The sequence below is a fragment of the Papilio machaon genome, chromosome 21, assembly GCF_912999745.1.
Source record: "Papilio machaon chromosome 21, ilPapMach1.1, whole genome shotgun sequence".
Classification (NCBI taxonomy): Eukaryota; Metazoa; Arthropoda; class Insecta; order Lepidoptera; family Papilionidae; genus Papilio; species Papilio machaon.
In genome coordinates, this window is record NC_060006.1 from 302,622 (window position 1) to 321,319 (window position 18,698).

General features: G+C 36.4%; 2 protein-coding genes and 2 non-coding genes across 4 annotated transcripts in view; 3 read left to right on the forward strand and 1 right to left on the reverse strand.

Moving 5' to 3' along the window:
• Window positions 1-11,223, reverse strand: part of LOC106713062 (bicaudal D-related protein homolog) — a 56,924-nt gene extending 45,701 nt beyond the window's left edge. The window contains exon 1 of the mRNA XM_014505768.2: window positions 10,501-11,223. Within this exon, the coding sequence (XP_014361254.2) occupies window positions 10,501-10,932 (432 nt within the window). The 5' untranslated portion in view covers window positions 10,933-11,223. The remainder of the gene's footprint in view (window positions 1-10,500) is intronic.
• A 1,903-nt stretch (window positions 11,224-13,126) lies between these two features.
• Window positions 13,127-17,982, forward strand: LOC106713034 (coiled-coil domain-containing protein 63). The gene is made up of 10 exons (XM_014505736.2): window positions 13,127-13,198; window positions 13,595-13,717; window positions 14,076-14,270; window positions 15,906-16,045; window positions 16,282-16,456; window positions 16,693-16,872; window positions 17,113-17,263; window positions 17,370-17,541; window positions 17,650-17,788; window positions 17,872-17,982. The coding sequence occupies exons 1-10, from the start codon at window positions 13,127-13,129 to the stop codon at window positions 17,980-17,982; spliced, it is 1,458 nt and encodes a 485-aa protein (XP_014361222.2).
• On the forward strand, window positions 14,319-14,437 carry LOC123722226. Its single transcript, XR_006756450.1, has one exon. It is a non-coding gene; the product is annotated as a 5S ribosomal RNA (ribosomal RNA).
• Window positions 15,556-15,674, forward strand: LOC123722225. The gene has a single exon (XR_006756449.1). It is a non-coding gene; the product is annotated as a 5S ribosomal RNA (ribosomal RNA).
• Window positions 17,983-18,698: the final 716 nt, after the last annotated feature.

Sequence of the window (18,698 nt, forward strand, 5' to 3'; positions counted from 1 at the left end):
AAGACAATGCCAAATCAAATCGTAAAAAATTAACATTGTGTTCACAGTTATTGAGTTTTACAAAGAAACAAACGAACTCTAAGTACGAAACACAAAAAGGATAAGTAAAAGACATTTTAATTAATTTTCTTAGGTATGTCATTAGTGTAATGGATGTATAAAAATAATGAATGACTAACTACAAAGTAAAGAATGACTAATGTTGCAATTTTGCAGAATCAATTGCGAAAATACAAGTCGGTCGATTAGCCCTTTGCAACATCTTAGCCTTGGCTATTAAACATTCGCATCGCTTCTGCCCCTTCTTTGTCTGTTTTACGATTATATAAATAGTAACTATAGATTTTATAATAAGCAATAACCAATACGATTTTAGCATAATATATACAGTACAGTTATCCATCAATATGTTAAATTACGCATAGATAATTAATGTTAAAAAACCAACTTGAACATTGTTGCACTGACTGATTTTAGACGAACTTTTAGTCGTGCCTTGAAGTTATCTTGGTAAAAAATTAAGTACTTGTGATTTAGGACAACACAATAAATAACATCTAGTCAACTTAACGCTAATCACTCTACTGTGGTGATGAATGGTATAAACCTTTAATCGCCAATTTTCCAGCACAACTGTTGTTGCACACGGCTGTTTAGTTCGACTACGAAATATGCCAATACGAACTGCGACGGAACGAATTTAACGTAATGAGATGCGGATTATATTTTTGTTATTATGAAATACATCGACAATCTGCAATTGTACATTGCGACAGATCAATTTGCCGACGATTACTATCCGTATTATTTTTATTATGTCTGTTATAACATAAGGTACGCGCAATTTGTCATGGTCGGTCGCACACAGCGACATCTGTTATCGGCAGCTGCACAACGGTGCTTTTAGAAACTAAAGCATTCTCTAAACTTTATGGTTAAAATGCATATGAAGTTTATGACCGAACAAGTAAAACAGCATTTGTAAATAGCTCTAATAAAAGACATAAACTGGGAGAGACAAAGAGCATCGTTTTGTTCTTATACATATATATAATGAATTTCATTGCCATTAACACTTTTAGCAACACCAGTAACCTTCGCTAAGGTTTCGTTTTATCATTTATATATGCATGTTATTTTACATTTTAAATTGATAGAGATGGTCAATACCGATATCACTGCCTACTTTAACCATACAACAAAATCAATTCTTTTCTAAATAGAAATAAAGTTGAAAATCCCTTAATTCGTCTAGTAGTATTGGCGATGCGAAAAATCGTGGTTATATAAAAAAGCTAGTCGCCGCACGCGACTCCACTTGTACGGAAATTCAATTAAAAAATTGTTATTACTTGTTTCTTAGATTGATATAAGTGGAGAATACACAAGCAGAAATGTAGAAGGTTTAAAAATTAAAACTTGCATATATATATTCTAAAGCACTGACGCAGCGACCCAAAATGAGTCTTCGCCTCCGACACGCGATATCGCCAACGCCGCCTGTCACTAACTAGTTTAACACCAATTCTTCTTTACACTACATTCTGAAGAACTATATCTAACCACAAATCCATATAGACCACAATAAGGCTATCCTTTGTGAAGGATTGCGTGATTAGCAAATATGTAGAAGGTATCAGTTGACCAGGTGGAGCTATCTCGTTTATTATTTTTTATTAATTAATAATATATTTAAACATACATCGCCAGTATCATCATTTCTTTGTCACACATTGAGGTTCCATGTAAAGTTATTTGATAAGGATTCACAAAAGGAAGATTTATGCAATATAAATATATTTAAGGTTTCATTCAGTTTTAAAGTCACATGAAAACAAAATAGCTTTATTCGGCGTGATAATAATACAATGTTTTAATGGATTTAACAACTAAACAAGTCATTGGAGCGAGTTCAACAGCGCGACGTGAACCAACACCGGAAAGTTGAAACATAACTCGTACCAGCAAACAAATGTAACAATCTCTAAATATTATATTTTATACACTAATATTAATAGAGTGTGTCAATTCTATAAATTAAATTACTATGATAATGAATAAAATACTGTCCATTACAAAAAAAAACAAACAATTTACATACACAAAATGTGATATAAATACTTCATGTACTCGTAATGTATTTATAATTAAAATATGACTAATTAGCAAATATTCAATCGTTTGTTTATCTATATATAAAAAAGTAAGTCGTGTTAGTTACACTATTTATAACTCAAGAACGGCTGAATCGATTTCACTAAAAATTGGTGGCCAGGTAGCTTAGAACCAGGAAACGGACATAGGATAATTTTTACCCCGTTTTCAATATTTCTTTCCGCACGGACGGAGTCGCGGGTAAAAGCTAGTATGAAAATAAAACAGTAAAATTCAGTAAGTTTCAGTCTGATCATTTGATAGAGAAGCTAACATTTTACAATAAAATCGATATCAAATGTTGGCATATCGAAGCTGACCTTTATCGATTTTTCCATTATCTTTATTATTTGTAGCGCGTGCCTGTACGTGTTTATGAATGTCCGGCTCAAGGACATTTGTGTTACCACTGAAATATCGATAACGTGGCTGTTGGTACACTGAAAATATTCATTATTCATGTAAATAAACATAGTCTATGTACAGAATGGAACAACATATAACATTGTTGGTTTATGTTTTATACGACAGGAAAAAATATTTTACAAACAGAAGAAATTTTAAGGAATGACTGAAAATAAAAGACTACTATTATAAAATAAAACGGAATAAAAATATGTTTTCTAATGCAAATATAGGGCCAATAATCAGTGCACATTGCACTCAAAAGGAAATGAACATGATAGTTATCTAAGAACATCAACGCAAAGATTTAGCAAATCACATGAGCGCGTAAACTTCACGCGCCGCGGATCAAGTGGTTGAAACGGGGAAATCTTACATTATCTGCCTTAAGCACACCCTTAGTAACCACTAAAACATTGTGAGTGAAGCAGTTAAATTCTGACTTATAAAAGTTATTCCGTAGTAATATTATATTTCGTGCGATGTCTTGTGTAAGTTGTAAGAACATCTCACATGATTATCAGCATTATTATATCTACTCAGGGCTCATCTCAAGTGTTGGTTTAAAATTTCATATCTTTGTTTGACATTAGACATATAGATATATGTTTCAATTGTTTATTTTGTCATTTCGGCAATACCTAGTTGTTTAATGCTAACTTTTTCTTTGTACCAAAAATTAGTTCAAAACGTAATTAAAAGACGATTAGTTAGGGAGGCATTCAGTTTTCTTGATATAAAGTAAGCTAGTAAAATAACCAACAATTATAACTTTCATTTAAAACACATTTTGTATGATATTAATACCATATTAATATGTTTTAAAACATTTGAATATGTAAATACACAAAAAGTAGGACAAAAACCAAATTAAGGTTGCGCCACAAAGGGAGACTCGTCTCGAGGAAGGCTGTCACATTTGTCTAGGGGTTGAATGTTAGCAATATTGATTGCTGACAAGTTATAAGACATGCTATATAAATTATGATGTCACTAGAAAAATAATAACTGCTGTATTTGCGTAGATAACGAAAAACTAATTTTAATTTTTTTTTTCTGTCTGTCTGTCTATCAAAGGATATATGCAAGGACACTTTTTGTCGGGACTTGGATGGGACGGATTCGCGCGACTAAGTTTATCACACACTATTACTTTTTTAAATTTCTTAATTTAAACAGACGACCGCTAATATATGCAGCTATAAAATTTACTTCCTAAATTAATAAATATACAACACTATATTAGTTAGACGATGTTCATCTAAGTTATCTACCATCTTGGTCGAAGCATCTAGTACTAGACAGACTTCACTTGTTCTATAGTGTAATGCAATCCATACATTTTTTTCCAACGCTCGCGTGTCAATTTCAAATTAGCCGACGTGCGTGTCTCTCAGAGGCAATGCTTGACACCGCTATAGATTTCTCTCAACATAACTGTCTGCGTACACAGTTCTAGTATAACTAGGTGATTCCAAATTGAGAAAACAAAATCATAGTCACTGAGTACCATATATTGATTTGGATAATAACTCAAAAACTAATTCCTAATACGTATCTTGGAATCTGTAGACCTGTAAACCTTAAGTGGCGATGGGCCGGCCATATTGCCCGCAGAACGGATGGCCGATGGGGCCGCAAAGTACTGGAATGGCGGCCACGTACAGGTTGACGCAGCGTGGGCAGGCCTCCCGCAAGATGGACCGATGATCTGGTCAAGGTTGCAGGAGTATCCTGGATGCGGGTTGCACAGGACCGATCATCGTGGCTACTTTTGGGGGATGCCTATGCTCATCAGTGGGCGTAACGACGATGGATGGATGGATCTTGGAATCTAAAGTTTGGGAAAAGCATGAGCTTTAGATATGTTATCAACTTTGACAGTATCAGGAATGCGCGAATTCCATTTATCAGACAAACATAATAAGAATTATAAGGATGTTCAAGATAACTTGACCGTGAAATTCGATTGCTTTAACACTTGAATTTAAACATAAAGTTGTTTCTACTGTCACAAATAGAATGAAAACAATGGTGGTATGTTTTGACCAATTGTTTCAACAGTGGAAATCTGTAATTGTGGAGGTCTGTAAAAAAATTGGTTAATGATGCTGAGTTTATAAGCGATCGAGCGATGCATTTACGAGCAAAAGCGGTTAATAAAGAGCAGCGTATAATATTGTGCGCACTGCCAGCCGACTGTTGCGCAACCGCTTGCTGTTATGCGCCTGCGTAGCACAAGACATTTTGGTAGAGTTAATTTCAACTTGTAATGCTGTTATTGTTTTCTTAACCAAGTTTTTCGTAATTCAAAACGACATATTGTTTCGCAATGGAATAATGAGTAATACAATATTATATTATATACTTTTTAAATTGGAATGTTATATATTTAGTGCTACCTAATTAAGAAATACATACAATATGTATATATACTTGCATTTTATGATTGTAACAACAAATAACAACAAAATCATTATCATTGAAGAAATTAAAAAAATGGCATCGTTGTGAACAAAATGTCGGCATCAAAAAATTGCGTTGTAACTTACAATAATTAGTAAACAATACAATATAGAGCAAGTTACCAAAAATCTATATAAAAAGTATGTCAGTACGTTCAGTGAGAGTTCTGAGGCGGTATTGAGGACGCGACCTTGCAGTGCTGCGATCCAATCCGGCGCTGTTCAAACGATTTAGTTTAAATTCGCCAAGAACACTTGAACAATTTATAACGGAGACACTATCGCAATTACAGTTGTTATTTGGTAACTAATTAGAGTCCTTACATTTTGGATCATCAATAACGAATGAGGCATTAAATTTTTGTACGAAAATACGTAGCAAGAGCTGTAAAGATTCCGTGGGATTGCGGCACGGCTGACCGCTTTTGTGGGGCTTTTTTAACACCTCGCCGCTCTGAAACACAACTTAATTAACTAAAAACTTTAAACAAAACAAACATAGCTGTTGAATCATTTTATTGATTTTAAGAAATAAACGTTTATAAAAAAAACAATTAAAAGATTTAACAAATCAAGTTACAATACAAAAGTTTTAGAACAATAATTTTACGATGCGCCAAGATTTGCAATATTTTTCAATATTTATAAAAGTTTTACAAAATCTAGACCTCCGTTTTAGAAAGTAAACAGCTTCTTGACCTCTAAACAACGATCTAAGTTATTCGTTCTCAAATAATGTTAGAGATAAAAGCCATTAATATGTTTGCTTTCATTTCTGAAAGATATCACATTAAAAGCAGCACAAATAACTGTGCCAGTAATCGTCCTAATAATTTTTCTTTTCCTAATCTGTCGACCTATCTATTAACTTCATCTTTTTACAATGAAATAAGACATATCAACAATCTCTTTGCAGACAGTTACCTATTTCAACAGCAAATTCACGAAGTTTCCAATCGTCCGGTGACATAATTGTCATACCACGTGCGATGTGACACAACGCAATGTCTGGAAGCACGCCAAACGTCTCAATTACCGCCGGTTAAGGTCCGATTACTGCAACCTGCAATCTATGCCGATGTTCATGATTCAGGGTCGGTGAGGAAGAACCGCAACCTTCGTGTCATCAAGTTTTCCTTAACACATTTATATGCTCTATTTATCACGATTTTCATAATCTCAAACAATCGACATCTATATAAATATAAAAGAAAGTCGTGTTAGTTACACTATTTATAACTCAAGAACGGCTGAATCGATTTGACTGAAAATTGGTGGGCAGGTAGCTTAGAACCAGGAAACGGACATAGGATATTTTAACTAATTACCCCGTTATCTATTTTTTTTATTCCGCGCGGACGGAGTCGCGGGTAAAAGCTAGTTTTAATAATTAAAGAAGGTGAGCTCTTGGATTCTCAGAGAGTTTAGCAGAATTTTACGTTGAAAAAAATATAACATAATTTTAATAAGAAAAAAGAAAATATAAACTAACTTATAATTTAAATATACATTTAAATTAATTTAAAACTGCACACCTTGAAGTTAATAAAAGGACCTTAAAGTAACAGTCCAATCGGTACTAATCCGAAGGTCTGTGACTCATATGAAAGCAAGATGAACTCTAAATGTTAACCCACAAGTCTCGTTGTTTGAGCCTGCGGGCTTTATTTGACCTCGAAATGAATTCCGGTCGTCGTCGGCGGCGGACAACACAAACAGCTCTCTGTTCTGAACCGAATCTTATACAGCTCGAGCAGCAATCGTATGCAAATTAATTTACTTGATCTAGAAACAAATCTAGCCGTACGCCTTAATATCTGTTTTGGTTGATATGGTTAATAACTCAGTAATAAAGTCAAGTATGTAACCATGGTATTCTGACAGAATCGTACATATGCTAAGAAGCGAAAGAATTTCAATCGAAAGATGAGTTGTCATCTTCAGACAAGAAGTGTTTCAACGAGAACCAATCTGCACCAAATTTATTCTAGAATCATTAAACATTATAATCTTTAAATTAAAGCAAAAAATATATACAGACATTGTAACAGAAGCCACGGTCATCGGCATAAGATGTTTGCAGGCACTGCGACCGGTCCCACAAGAGGTCACAAAAACCTGATTTCAGATCTTACGCTCACGGAACCCGTCGCCCACGACTAGGGTGGCCGTCTCTTCTTGTTTGCATGGTAAACTTTTAACCATGGACAAAACACAAAACACTTGTTCTCACGAACAACATTACGTATAATTTATTTAAAAATCACTCCACATAATTATAAAAAGAAAAAAGTAAAATAACTTTATGGCCACCATTAATTGCGGATTCATGAAAGAAGCCTTTATATGTCGTATATTTTTCATTGACTGCAAAGAAAGGGTCTACGTAATTTTTTTTCGTCATACGTTAAGGAAGTCCACGTTTTTTTTTTATTTGGTAGCTCTACTCACTCCAGTCTACTTTTATTGACAGCAATGCGAAACAGTATATTTTTGTACAAGTTCTTGCATTATATACGCTGTAACGGTAATGGATTCAAATACCGACGCGTTTCAATTTTTCTTGTCAAAAGTCTTGTTCTTGTAAGAAAAAATTTCAATTACTATTGTATTATTTTTTACACGTTTATTGTTAGAATCGCATTTCGTTTGAAGCCTATTTAAATCAACTTGTTCTTTCTAACCAAGTTAATATCGTTCTTACTTAATGCATTTCTAACTATGTTATTTATTCTCTCAAGTGATGTATAACTTACGCACTACTTTAAGGGGTAAGTGCTTGAAAGTTTAAGTTCATTAACACAAATAATTACTTAATTTCACTCTCTTAAGCAATTGCATGTAAAGTCTAGTATTTCCTCGTATTGTATAGAAGACAATAATTCTTCTAACTTAGTGTAGTTTTAATATTTTTGCACTAAATTATTAAGACATTGTGTAAAATAAACATTTTATTGAACCGCGTGAGTAATTCGTACATAAAGTATGAACAAAGAAAAACAAATAAACGAGGCTCTCACATTGCGTTAATGTTGAATCAATTATTATCTGATTTAAACGATGTATTTATTTATTTATTAAATTAATCTGTTGGACATTACAATCGATAAAATGGATAGATGATAAAAAATGAGGTATTGCAGAATTGTACATCTAAAAATCAACAACAAACAAACAATTCACCCTTAAAAAATTCAAGCTTAGTTAAAAACAATTAGAAACAACTTTCCATTGAAAGTTTAATAAACATGACATATTTTATTCTTAAAGAGTTATCATATCTTCATCAACAAAACTTCCGTAACATAAAGTTAACACCACTCTGCTAAGTGGTGTAAAAACTCATAAAACCCAAAACCTGTTTTTGTCCGGTGATTCACAAAGAATAGCGGTTACCAGTATTCAAAACTAAATTATATTACTCATATTGTTCCAATAACACAAAAACTGTATCCAGTTAATTTCTTAAGTCTCTGTTAAAGGTTTAGATGCAGATTATGATTTCTTTGGAACGGATTTAACTAGAATTATAAAGAATTGTTACTATTCTTCTAGTATTAGCTAAGCCTCATAACACTAAAATTAATAAGACCAGACAAGCTAGTATGTTCGATAAATTCTTTTGTCGAAACCTGAAATTAAATCCACGGCCGAATGAATACGCGTACTATTCGATTTTACAAACAATAATTGAGTATAATTAGATTACAATATGAAAAATGATAACCGACATATATTTAAAATGATTTAGGTTACGCTCTGTGAACCATACGAGCAATATACTTGAGTAGATAGACCATCAAGGAAAGTCCGGCACAAACAATAGTGCAAAAATATTAATAACAAGCATGTAATGGGAATATATTAAATATTGGTTACTAATTTAGGACATAATTAGCAGTTGCCAACGAATGAATCCGCGCGGAATTAAAAAATCTAGTAAAAAACAGCCTACTAGCCGCCTCCGCAACTCCGTCCGCGCGAAATAAAAAAAAAGTAATAAGTAGCCTATGTGTTCTTCCAGACTATGTTCTACATCTGTCTCAAATTTCGTCAAGATCCGTCAAGCCGCTCCGAAGATACCTTCAAACAAACATCCATCCAAACATTCACATTTATAATATTAGTAAGATAGTAAGATGTCAACCAGGGATAGTGTACTTTCCCAACAGTGAAATTTTAAATCAGTTCAGTAGTTTCGAAGTCTATACAGTACAAACAAATAATCAAATAATTTCCCTTATTATCCTCTTATATTTGTATAGATGTGGGATTTTTTAATAAAATATTTGCGCCATTCCCACTTGCAAACATCTAACTATTTCATGTGCTGTCAATCAAACATATCTGCGACTCTTATCATCATATTGATAACATGATAAGAAAACATTCAGGACTACAGATGATAAAGTTTTCATTACATTTACAAGCCAATTGCATTTATATATATAATTATTATATATTTTAAAAACATCAGTAATTCATCATCATCATCCAAACATAACACGTGATTTTATTAATAAATTCTATATGTTATTTGCTAGGACTTAATGATCTGCCTAGTCTATTTATTAACAAGCGGCAATCAGGATTTGACGGTGACATGTTAAAAATTTGTAAAGCCTGAGATTAGTAGATCAAAGCCAACAACTTTATTATATTCAGAATAGATAAATAATAGGATCTGTAACTGTATTGTCGTAATAGTTCATCTAAAGCAGAAACAACTTAAGTGCTTAAAATGCACTTTAGATAATATATTGTCTTTATTTATAGAAAAGTACCAGATGTTAAGGCCCGTGTTTACACTCAAAGATATTGTAATGTACTTAATATTTATAAGTACACTAGTTGTCGATCGTGACTCTGTCCACGCGACATAAAAAAAACTTTATAAGTACTCTATATGTTCTTCCAGACTATGTTCTACATCTGTGCTAAATTTCATCAAGATCGGTTGAGTTCCGGATATAGCTTCAAACAAACATCCATCCATACAAACATTGGCATTTATAATATTAGTAAGATAGTAAAAAGTAAGATTAAGGAAAATAATCATTTATAATTTTTGTAATAAACTTTTCATGAATTAATGTTTTTATTTTGTAATTTCGAAATGTTTTAAGCGACTGGCTCTAAACATTGACCAGACAAAGAAGTGTTGATTTCATAACGCCGCGCCGCCGCGCCGCTTAGAAAATATAATTATTACGAAAATTCGTTAAGCACATTGTAAAGAGCGCCTTGTACCTTCACATTTAAATAACAGCTAAATCAATCTCAATGGCACCTACGAAACTGTTTTGTAAGAAAATAACAAAATGTCACATCATCCTATAAAGTTCGCGGAATCAAGATAATAAATCATAAATTTAGAACTTACTTTTCGTAACTTACATTTAAATTTAAATTTTCTTGTTAGTAAAAGCGCTGAAAGGAACATCCTTTGTTGTAATACTCGTACGTAAAGACTTACCTCAAGTTTTTTGGAGTATTCCTCAGCGATGCGTTCCTGCTCCTTCTTGAGCTCCTCATTCTTGTCGAGCAGCGCCTTGCCCAGTTCAGCGGCCAGCAGCAGATCTGCTTCCTTCTGCTGCAGCTGCCGCCACACGTCGCCCTCGCCGCCCTCCCCAACACCCACAGACTCCCTTTGCGCTGACATCTCTCGCACGTATTCTGCTAGATCCTCATAAAATTGCTCGTCAGATAAACTCAGCGCCGACGGTGTAATTCTATTCGCACTAACACTCCTACTTCTTCTATGTTTAGGTGTAGAACTTCTCCTATTCCCTTTACCTATAAAATGGGTTTCGTCCTTTAAAAAATTAGGTGATCTATCCGGCGGCTCTATCTCAGTGTTGTAATTATTTCTACTTCTACTTATGTTTGCACTAGATTCACCGGCCATTTATCTAAAACAGTCTGTAATATTTAACTTTGCACTATTTTAGTGTAGCTATTCTTTTTAAATAACTTCTCGATCGCCTGTTGTAATTTGACGGGCTTGGGCAGTTTAACGTTTTTGAAAATGTTCGTTGGTAAATCGAAATCCTTTTTTAGAGCCATTATAATATTCTGTATGTGTTCACAAGCGCAACATTTCCGTGTGACAGGCACTACACTGAACACGCACAGCACTCGACACAGCACAGTACAACACGGCGCAGCGCACTGTTGCCTCGACGACGGCACAGACACAACAAACTGAGCCACGACCTGCGAGGTGGAACCAGCCTTAAGCCGCAAAGATTACAAACACTAAGCAGACGATACATTTGGTAATATTCGGAAGTAACACCTTTAATTTGGTTTTAATAATAAAACCAAATTATGGTAACACTCACAAATTGATAAAGCAATTTGTGGAAATATGTAATTTCCACAAATTCCTTCTTAGAATTTTCTATACCCAAAAACTATTATAATTTACAACAAATCAGAAAAAGTTTTGAGTTCGACTAGAGAGTTGTACTTGTTAAGTACAACGAATAAAATAAAACGTTTTACTTTCAATTTTAAAAATCAAAAAACTGAATTACAGAAAAACTTTATTTGTAACCTAAAGCGTCTGCTGTGCCTCTTTAATCTTTGACATGAAACTACACGTGTGCTTAACTGAAACAACTGCCACAGGTAATAGGAAAAGCCTCGCGCGAGACAAAGACGGACATATTTCATCAAGGTAACTCCGGAGAGCGGCAGACAGAACGAAAATGTCGAAATGCTTATTTATATTGTTGACGAGGAAATGATCTCACAGCGATCCAATAAAAATCATTTAAATTATAAGTGTAGCAAAAAAAAAACGAGAGCCTTCGTGTTATTTGTAGCCATTGAAGTATTTCGTAATTATACATCGGGTTCACATCCTAGCAATTTATGCTACTATTAGTTGGCTACCTATTACTTACTAGCAATTGGCCGCGACTTCATCTACGCGAATGTAAAAAAAAATCTAGTAATAAACATAGCATAGTAGCTGTCACTTGTCGATTTAAAAAAAACTAAATTAGTAGCCTATGTGTTCTTCCAGACTGTGTTCTACATCTATAACAAATATCATCCAGATCCAAGCAGCTGTTCTGCAGATACCTTGTAACAAACATCCATCCATCTATCTATACATTCGCATTTATATTATTATTAAGATATCACTAGAGGATAATGTAGCTTTACAACAGTTAAAGTATTTTTAAATAAGTTCAGTAGTTTGGAAGTCTAGATGAGTAGACAAATTTATTGTGTATTTCACAGGCACCAATGTCAATAAAGCTGTTAATCCAAACCTATTTATCCTATCTTAATTACCTACTCTTTTACGTGTAATAAAAAAATCTAATTGATCATCTCTACTGTACTTAACAGCTAAGTTATTCAGTGGTAACCTCAAATAACAAGGATTGTTAGAGTCTCTAACTCTAATACATCGATCTTTACTGTATTGTCACCTGAGACAAACAATCTATCTTATCTATATATATAAAAGAAAGTTGTGTTAGTTACACTATTTATAACTCAAGAACGGCTGAATCGATTTGACTGAAAATTGGTGGGCAGGTAGCTTAGAACCAGGAAAAGGACATAGGATAATTTTTACCCCGTTTTCTATTTTTTATTCCGCGCGGACGGAGTCGCGGGTAAAAGCTAGTTTAATATAAAGAAAAGTGCATACATAATATTCCTTTCTTTGTTACCGTAGCACATGTTATAGTCATTCAATATTTACACAGTACACAAACCCGACAAAAAATAATTTCTTACAATTTTAATCACATAAATTTGCAATAAACATTATTTCACAACAAGATGTTATGTATATAAAATAAAAAACATACAAAAAAAATACAGTCGAATTGATAACCTCCTTCTTTTTGAAGTCGGCTAAAAATAAAATGATGTTCCACAGTTCAGAACATTATAGTAGAAACGGTTACTAAGATACTAAAATATCGATCACTCAAACTTGGGAAACAGACGAATAATATACAGTTTCAATCACACGAAATAACGTTTTCTAGTTAAAGCAGTTTTAAAAACGATATTATTTTGTTAAACTATAAAAACATTTTTGGCGGGAAATTTTCTCGAGTCCCGTCATCAAGATGTCTGCACCAAACGATGACATGGAAATGGAGAAGATCGCAGAAGATGAATTATCCAAGCTGCAGCGACAGGTAACTATTGTTTCTTTATAACAGTTAATTATAAAATAAAATACTTTTTTATATACAAAAAAAAATGTTCGTTGTTATCCCATTCCCTCCAAGATAGTAATAGTAAGTAATCTATATATATAAAAGAAAGTCGTGTTAGTTACACTATTTATAACTCAAGAACGGCTGAATCGATTTGACTGAAAATTGGTGGGAAGGTAGCTTAGAACCAGGAAACGGACATAGGATAATTTTTTACCCCGTTTTCTATTTTTTATTCCGCGCGGACGGAGTCGCGGGTAAGAGCTAGTAAGAAATAAATATTGCCCTATTTCATATGCTAACATTCATCCCATTTAGTTGTCTCATTAGGGCAATATGTGCCTCGTTGTACCACTATTGTTTCTATGTCTTCAGTACCGAGTGATGGAATTGGAGAGAGGTGCGGTGAGCGCGAGCGCGCGGCCCGCACTACGTTTGCAACGACAAATGGTGTCCACACTTAGTGCACAACTAGAGAACATCATGCTGGAACTCAAGGTTATACCAATGTTGAAGTAAACTAATGAAAATATACTATACTCAGTGCTCGCGGGATTTAAAAAAAACTTCATTAGTAGCCTATGTGTTCTTCCAGACTGTTATACATCCAAGCCAAATTTCAACGAACAGTTTAAAATTCTCCGTGTTTAGCGGGTTTAAGACACTGTTTAGTTAAACACATGTTTAACCATTTGACCGCTGATTGATATTGTGGTCGTTAACACACTTACCCTAAATTAAAAAACAACGCACAATCACATTTCAATAATCATGATTTCTGGTAATACCTATTAGCGTGCGACAAAAAGTTTGACGTCAAACTAAAAACTTATCTCACTCTAAAATATTTTTCCAGTTAACAAAGAGCACATCGAATGTTCTAGAAAACGCTAGAACACGAGAGAAGATATTGACTTTGCTCAAAGAACACGAGAAGTATTCAGCAGAGGTCCGCGAACACCGCAGTAACATCGCCGAGCTGAACTTCCTTCTCAAACAGGTGCAGAAGGAGATCAAAGCCTTGAAGTCCAAAGGATCAACTGTTGATAAGGTCTTACTATTAAATCGTCTATTCATCTTCAAATAAGCTTAATCGGTCGCCAACGTCCATACCACGTTGAATACACCGGTTCTCGTCCGATCACCGAAGTTAAGCAACGTCGGGCGCGGTCAGTACTTGGATGGGTGACCGCCTGGGAACACCGCGTGATGTTGGCTTTTTATTACTTTTTATATTATTAGAATACTTTAATAATTATTTTGTTAATTTCTTTCCACTTTTTTTGCTTTTGTATTGTCTACTTATATATTTTTTTTGCATACCAACTGACATACAAAATATAAATTGTTTTTTATTTTATTGCTCAGTAAATGCAATGGTAAAAATTTATTAACATTTTTATTTTTTTTTTCTTTATATTCATAGGGACTTTTGTTCTTATGAACATGTCAGTCCCATTGAAAGCAACTTACAACATATAATTACAAATACATGTACAAGAATGTACAAGAAAATAACAACAAAAAAAACAAACAATGATAACATGAGAAAGTACATATTTACAATTTTATAAGGTCTTTAACACCATGCTGCGGACTCCGTCTGCTAGGTCTGACAATGGTTGAGCCAAAGAACGCAGAAGTCCGCCAACATTGAGTCTCGACAAGTTGTGCTTTTTAAATAATTCTCTTCTCTCCTCCTCGTTCACGACACACTCAGCAAGCACGTGTTGCAAATCTTGGATCACGCCGTAAGATTCACAGTTAGGTGATTGAATATTTTTCATCATAAAGGAAAATTTGGCACACGGAATGTGTCCAGAACGAAGGCGAAGAGAAAACAACCCATGACCTACCTAAACTACACCGGTCATTAAAAAAAAATTAAAACGGATACTATAGTCCGGTCGCGGAGCACGAAGAATTTCGTACATTGAACTCGCATTGCCCGTCTCTGTCACTCCCGCGTAAATACAATGAGTCTCGCTCGCACATAAACAAAGGCCGCCGTCCTCAGGGATTGTAAATTGTAAAAAATTTATGGGCTCCGTTAGAAGGATTACCGAAAAGGAATTTTTATTATTAGATACTTGTCTAGATTTTTATTACTTGTAATATTAAATCAAAATAAATAATTTATATAATAATAATAACTATATATTATAAGTTGGTAAATTTTCTTTCTCATTCAAATAATTCATGTAAACCGCACTAACGTTTGTAACCTCTGTCAGTAGGTAAAGAGGTCATTGTACGAAATTCTTCGTGCTCCGCGACCGGACTATACGTAATTTGGAACTAATAAGCAATTTTTCGTTAAATTTGTTATATCAGTCGCCAACGTCCATACCACGTTGAAAACACCGGTTCTCGTCCGATCACCGAAGTTAAGCAACGTCGGGCGCGGTCAGTACTTGGATGGGTGACCGCCTGGGAACACCGCGTGATGTTGGCTTTTTTTGTTACTTTTTAGGATCACTTTCTTGTCCGTCTGTCTGTATGTCTGTCAAGACCACTTTTGAAATTTATTTTTATTATTAATGAGATATTAATTTCATATTATTTTTTTTTATTTTTATTCAGTAAATGCAAATTATTGCAAAGATTATTTTTACATTATTATTATTTTTTATTAGTAAAAACATATATAAATTTTAAACATATTTAAAGTGTAACAATATTAAAGGAATGCGCGTTAGAGCTGATGAACCAGGGCATGGTGGCGCAGCTTGAGAACCGACTGGACACCGCCATGAAGAAGTTCAACGCCGCCAACAGTGACAATTACGCCATGCGGTTGCAGATCGACTGCCTGCTGCGGGATCGGTTAGTACATCTGATTGCATTAGTTGAACATGAACACTAAAGCAAGTATTTCGTTTCAATCAGCTCGTCAGGGACAAGAAGACTTATCTAACAGACGTGCATACTATACTCCTAAACCATTATAACCATTTTTTGTGCCTACCCCTTTGCCTCTTCCAAAAACTTTCGCACTCGCTTTGGAATGATAGAGAAGTTTTCGCCTCAAAATATTGACGTGCAATATAAAATCTTATCAGTCAGTTCTTCAACACGATGTGGCGGAAGCAGTTGCGGCAGCTGATGGCAGGAAAAGCGCAACTGCTGGAGCTGGTCGAGCAGGCTATTGGCGCGCACGAGCTGCGCGAGGAGAGCTGCGCACGTCTGCACGCGCTGCGCGAACAGGCCGCACAGCAGTACAGGAAACACTGCCTCGTGAGCGCACATACGCACCTCAAGCTCAATACAATCTGGCCATTCTCTTGTCTTTTTGTAACAACGTTCTTTTTCAGCAACGCAATATAGGCGATTTTAAAATAGCGCCTGTTAGAATGAAATAGCAGCGACATTTTTGTCGCACATACGTTTCTTCCTCTTTTTGTTTTTTTTTTTGGTTGGAACGACCTTGAGCAATTACTAGTAGTGAATGTGGCTGTGTCGTGTTATGACAGGAGGTGCGCGAGCTGCAGCGTCAGCTGGAACACAGCGTGAAGCTGGAGCAGTTCCTACGCACGAAGGGCACGGTGCGGCTGACGGCGGCGGACGCGCGGGCCGAGGCGCGCCGCCAGCACCGCCACGAGCTCGAGGCACACGCCTACAACAACCACATCAACATCCTCGACGCTATCAAGGTCACTTTCATCAAAATATAGTTATATTCTTCTACATTGAAGAATATTTATAGTAAATCTAGATACGGTTAGACTTTATGGTAAAGCCTTTTTACCGGTAACTTGTGACAACTAGGCACTAATTTTATAGGACATAGGTTTGAATGGAAACACCTTAACACCCATTTTAATTATTGCTACTCCTTCATCTACAGATACCCATACTTCACGAGTGCTACTTATAGATGTTTTAATGTGCAGGAGTTCACCGGGGAGCAGGAGTTGGGCCGCTTGCGACAGGAGTTCACGCGGCGGGAGGAGGAGAACTACGCGCTCTTCAACTACGTCAACGAGCTACATGCCGAGCTGACTGCACTCGCTGACTCCGTCAACCAGCTCAATGACGCCATCGGTCAGCACACAAATAATGTTATATCCCCCGCCACACAGCGGTATTTTCATCAATTGTACCTACCTCTGAAATTCAAAGCGTATCGTCTTATACTTTATTGTTCCAGATGATGAGAAAGCGAAACACGAGGCGAGGATGTCCAAGCAGCAGGATACCGTGGAGTCACTGCGCGACGAACTGGCGCAGCTGCGCGAGGCGCGGGAGAGCGCTCAGCTGCACTGCGCCACCAGCGAACACGCGCTCGACGCTTTACTGCGCCGAGTGCGCGAACTGGCGCAGTTAGTACTTACATACACGAATACTTGGACTTTAGAAGACCTACTACTTTTAGTAGAGCACTCTACATTAGGATCGAGGTTTTTGACTGTAGAGTTGCCATGTTACAGGGCGTGCGAGTGCGAGTCGCTGCCACTGTTGAAGCTGGTGGGCGGTGCGCTGGATGCGTCGGCGAGCAGCGCGCGCCTCTACCTCACCAGCCTCGAGCACCGACTGCGAGAAATGGTCGACCTCATCAAGATGGACGAAGTGAATACATTGCAATTATACCTATTAAAAATTCTTGTTGCAATGATACCGCCATGGACGTTGATTGAAATGTTTGTTGGCAGGCGCTGCAGCGGCACGCGGACGCCAAGGCGCGAACACCACCGCCCGCGCGCCGCGCCCGTCGCGTCCCGCCCTCCCCTCGCCCGCCGCGCTCGCTGCTCGCGCACGCATAGACACGCCCTCCGCACATCTCCGCACGCACAGACACGCCCCCCGCACATCTCCGCACGCACAGACACGCCCCCCGCACATCTCCGCACGCACAGACACGCCCCCCGCACATCTCCGCACGCACAGACACGCCCCCCGCACATCTCCGCACGCACAGACACGCCCCCCGCACATCTCCGCACGCATAGACGTGCCCACTAGTCATCGCGCGCACGCATAGCCGTAGTCAACGATCGAGGGGACCCATAGGAAGGAGATAAATCCTCTTTCTGTGCGTCCCCTCCTCTGTCGATTAAAAGTAGGTAACGCATCTGCAATTGCGGATGTCTATAGACAACATTTGATTCGCTATTTAGCCGTATTCATGTGGCCGCTTACTCGTTTGACAATTTATGATATAAAACAAGTCAGAGACACTACACTTTTATGGCATAATATAATCTGTTGAGCGTATGGAATGTATGTTGAAATCGTTGAAATGAAAGACTGAGATGAAGAAATGTTTGATGATGATGACTTGTAACATGAAAGGTCTCCCCGCGCGGCTCTTCCGCCGGTGGTGAAGTAGTGCGGTACATAATCTTAGTAACACATCTGTTGTGTGTATGAATTGCAGATTTTTTAAATACGCTCCCTGCACATTTGTACGTATATCTGCGCACGCGTGCACTCTGCTTGTTGGATTGTATGAGATGTAGATATTGTGGCAATAAAACAA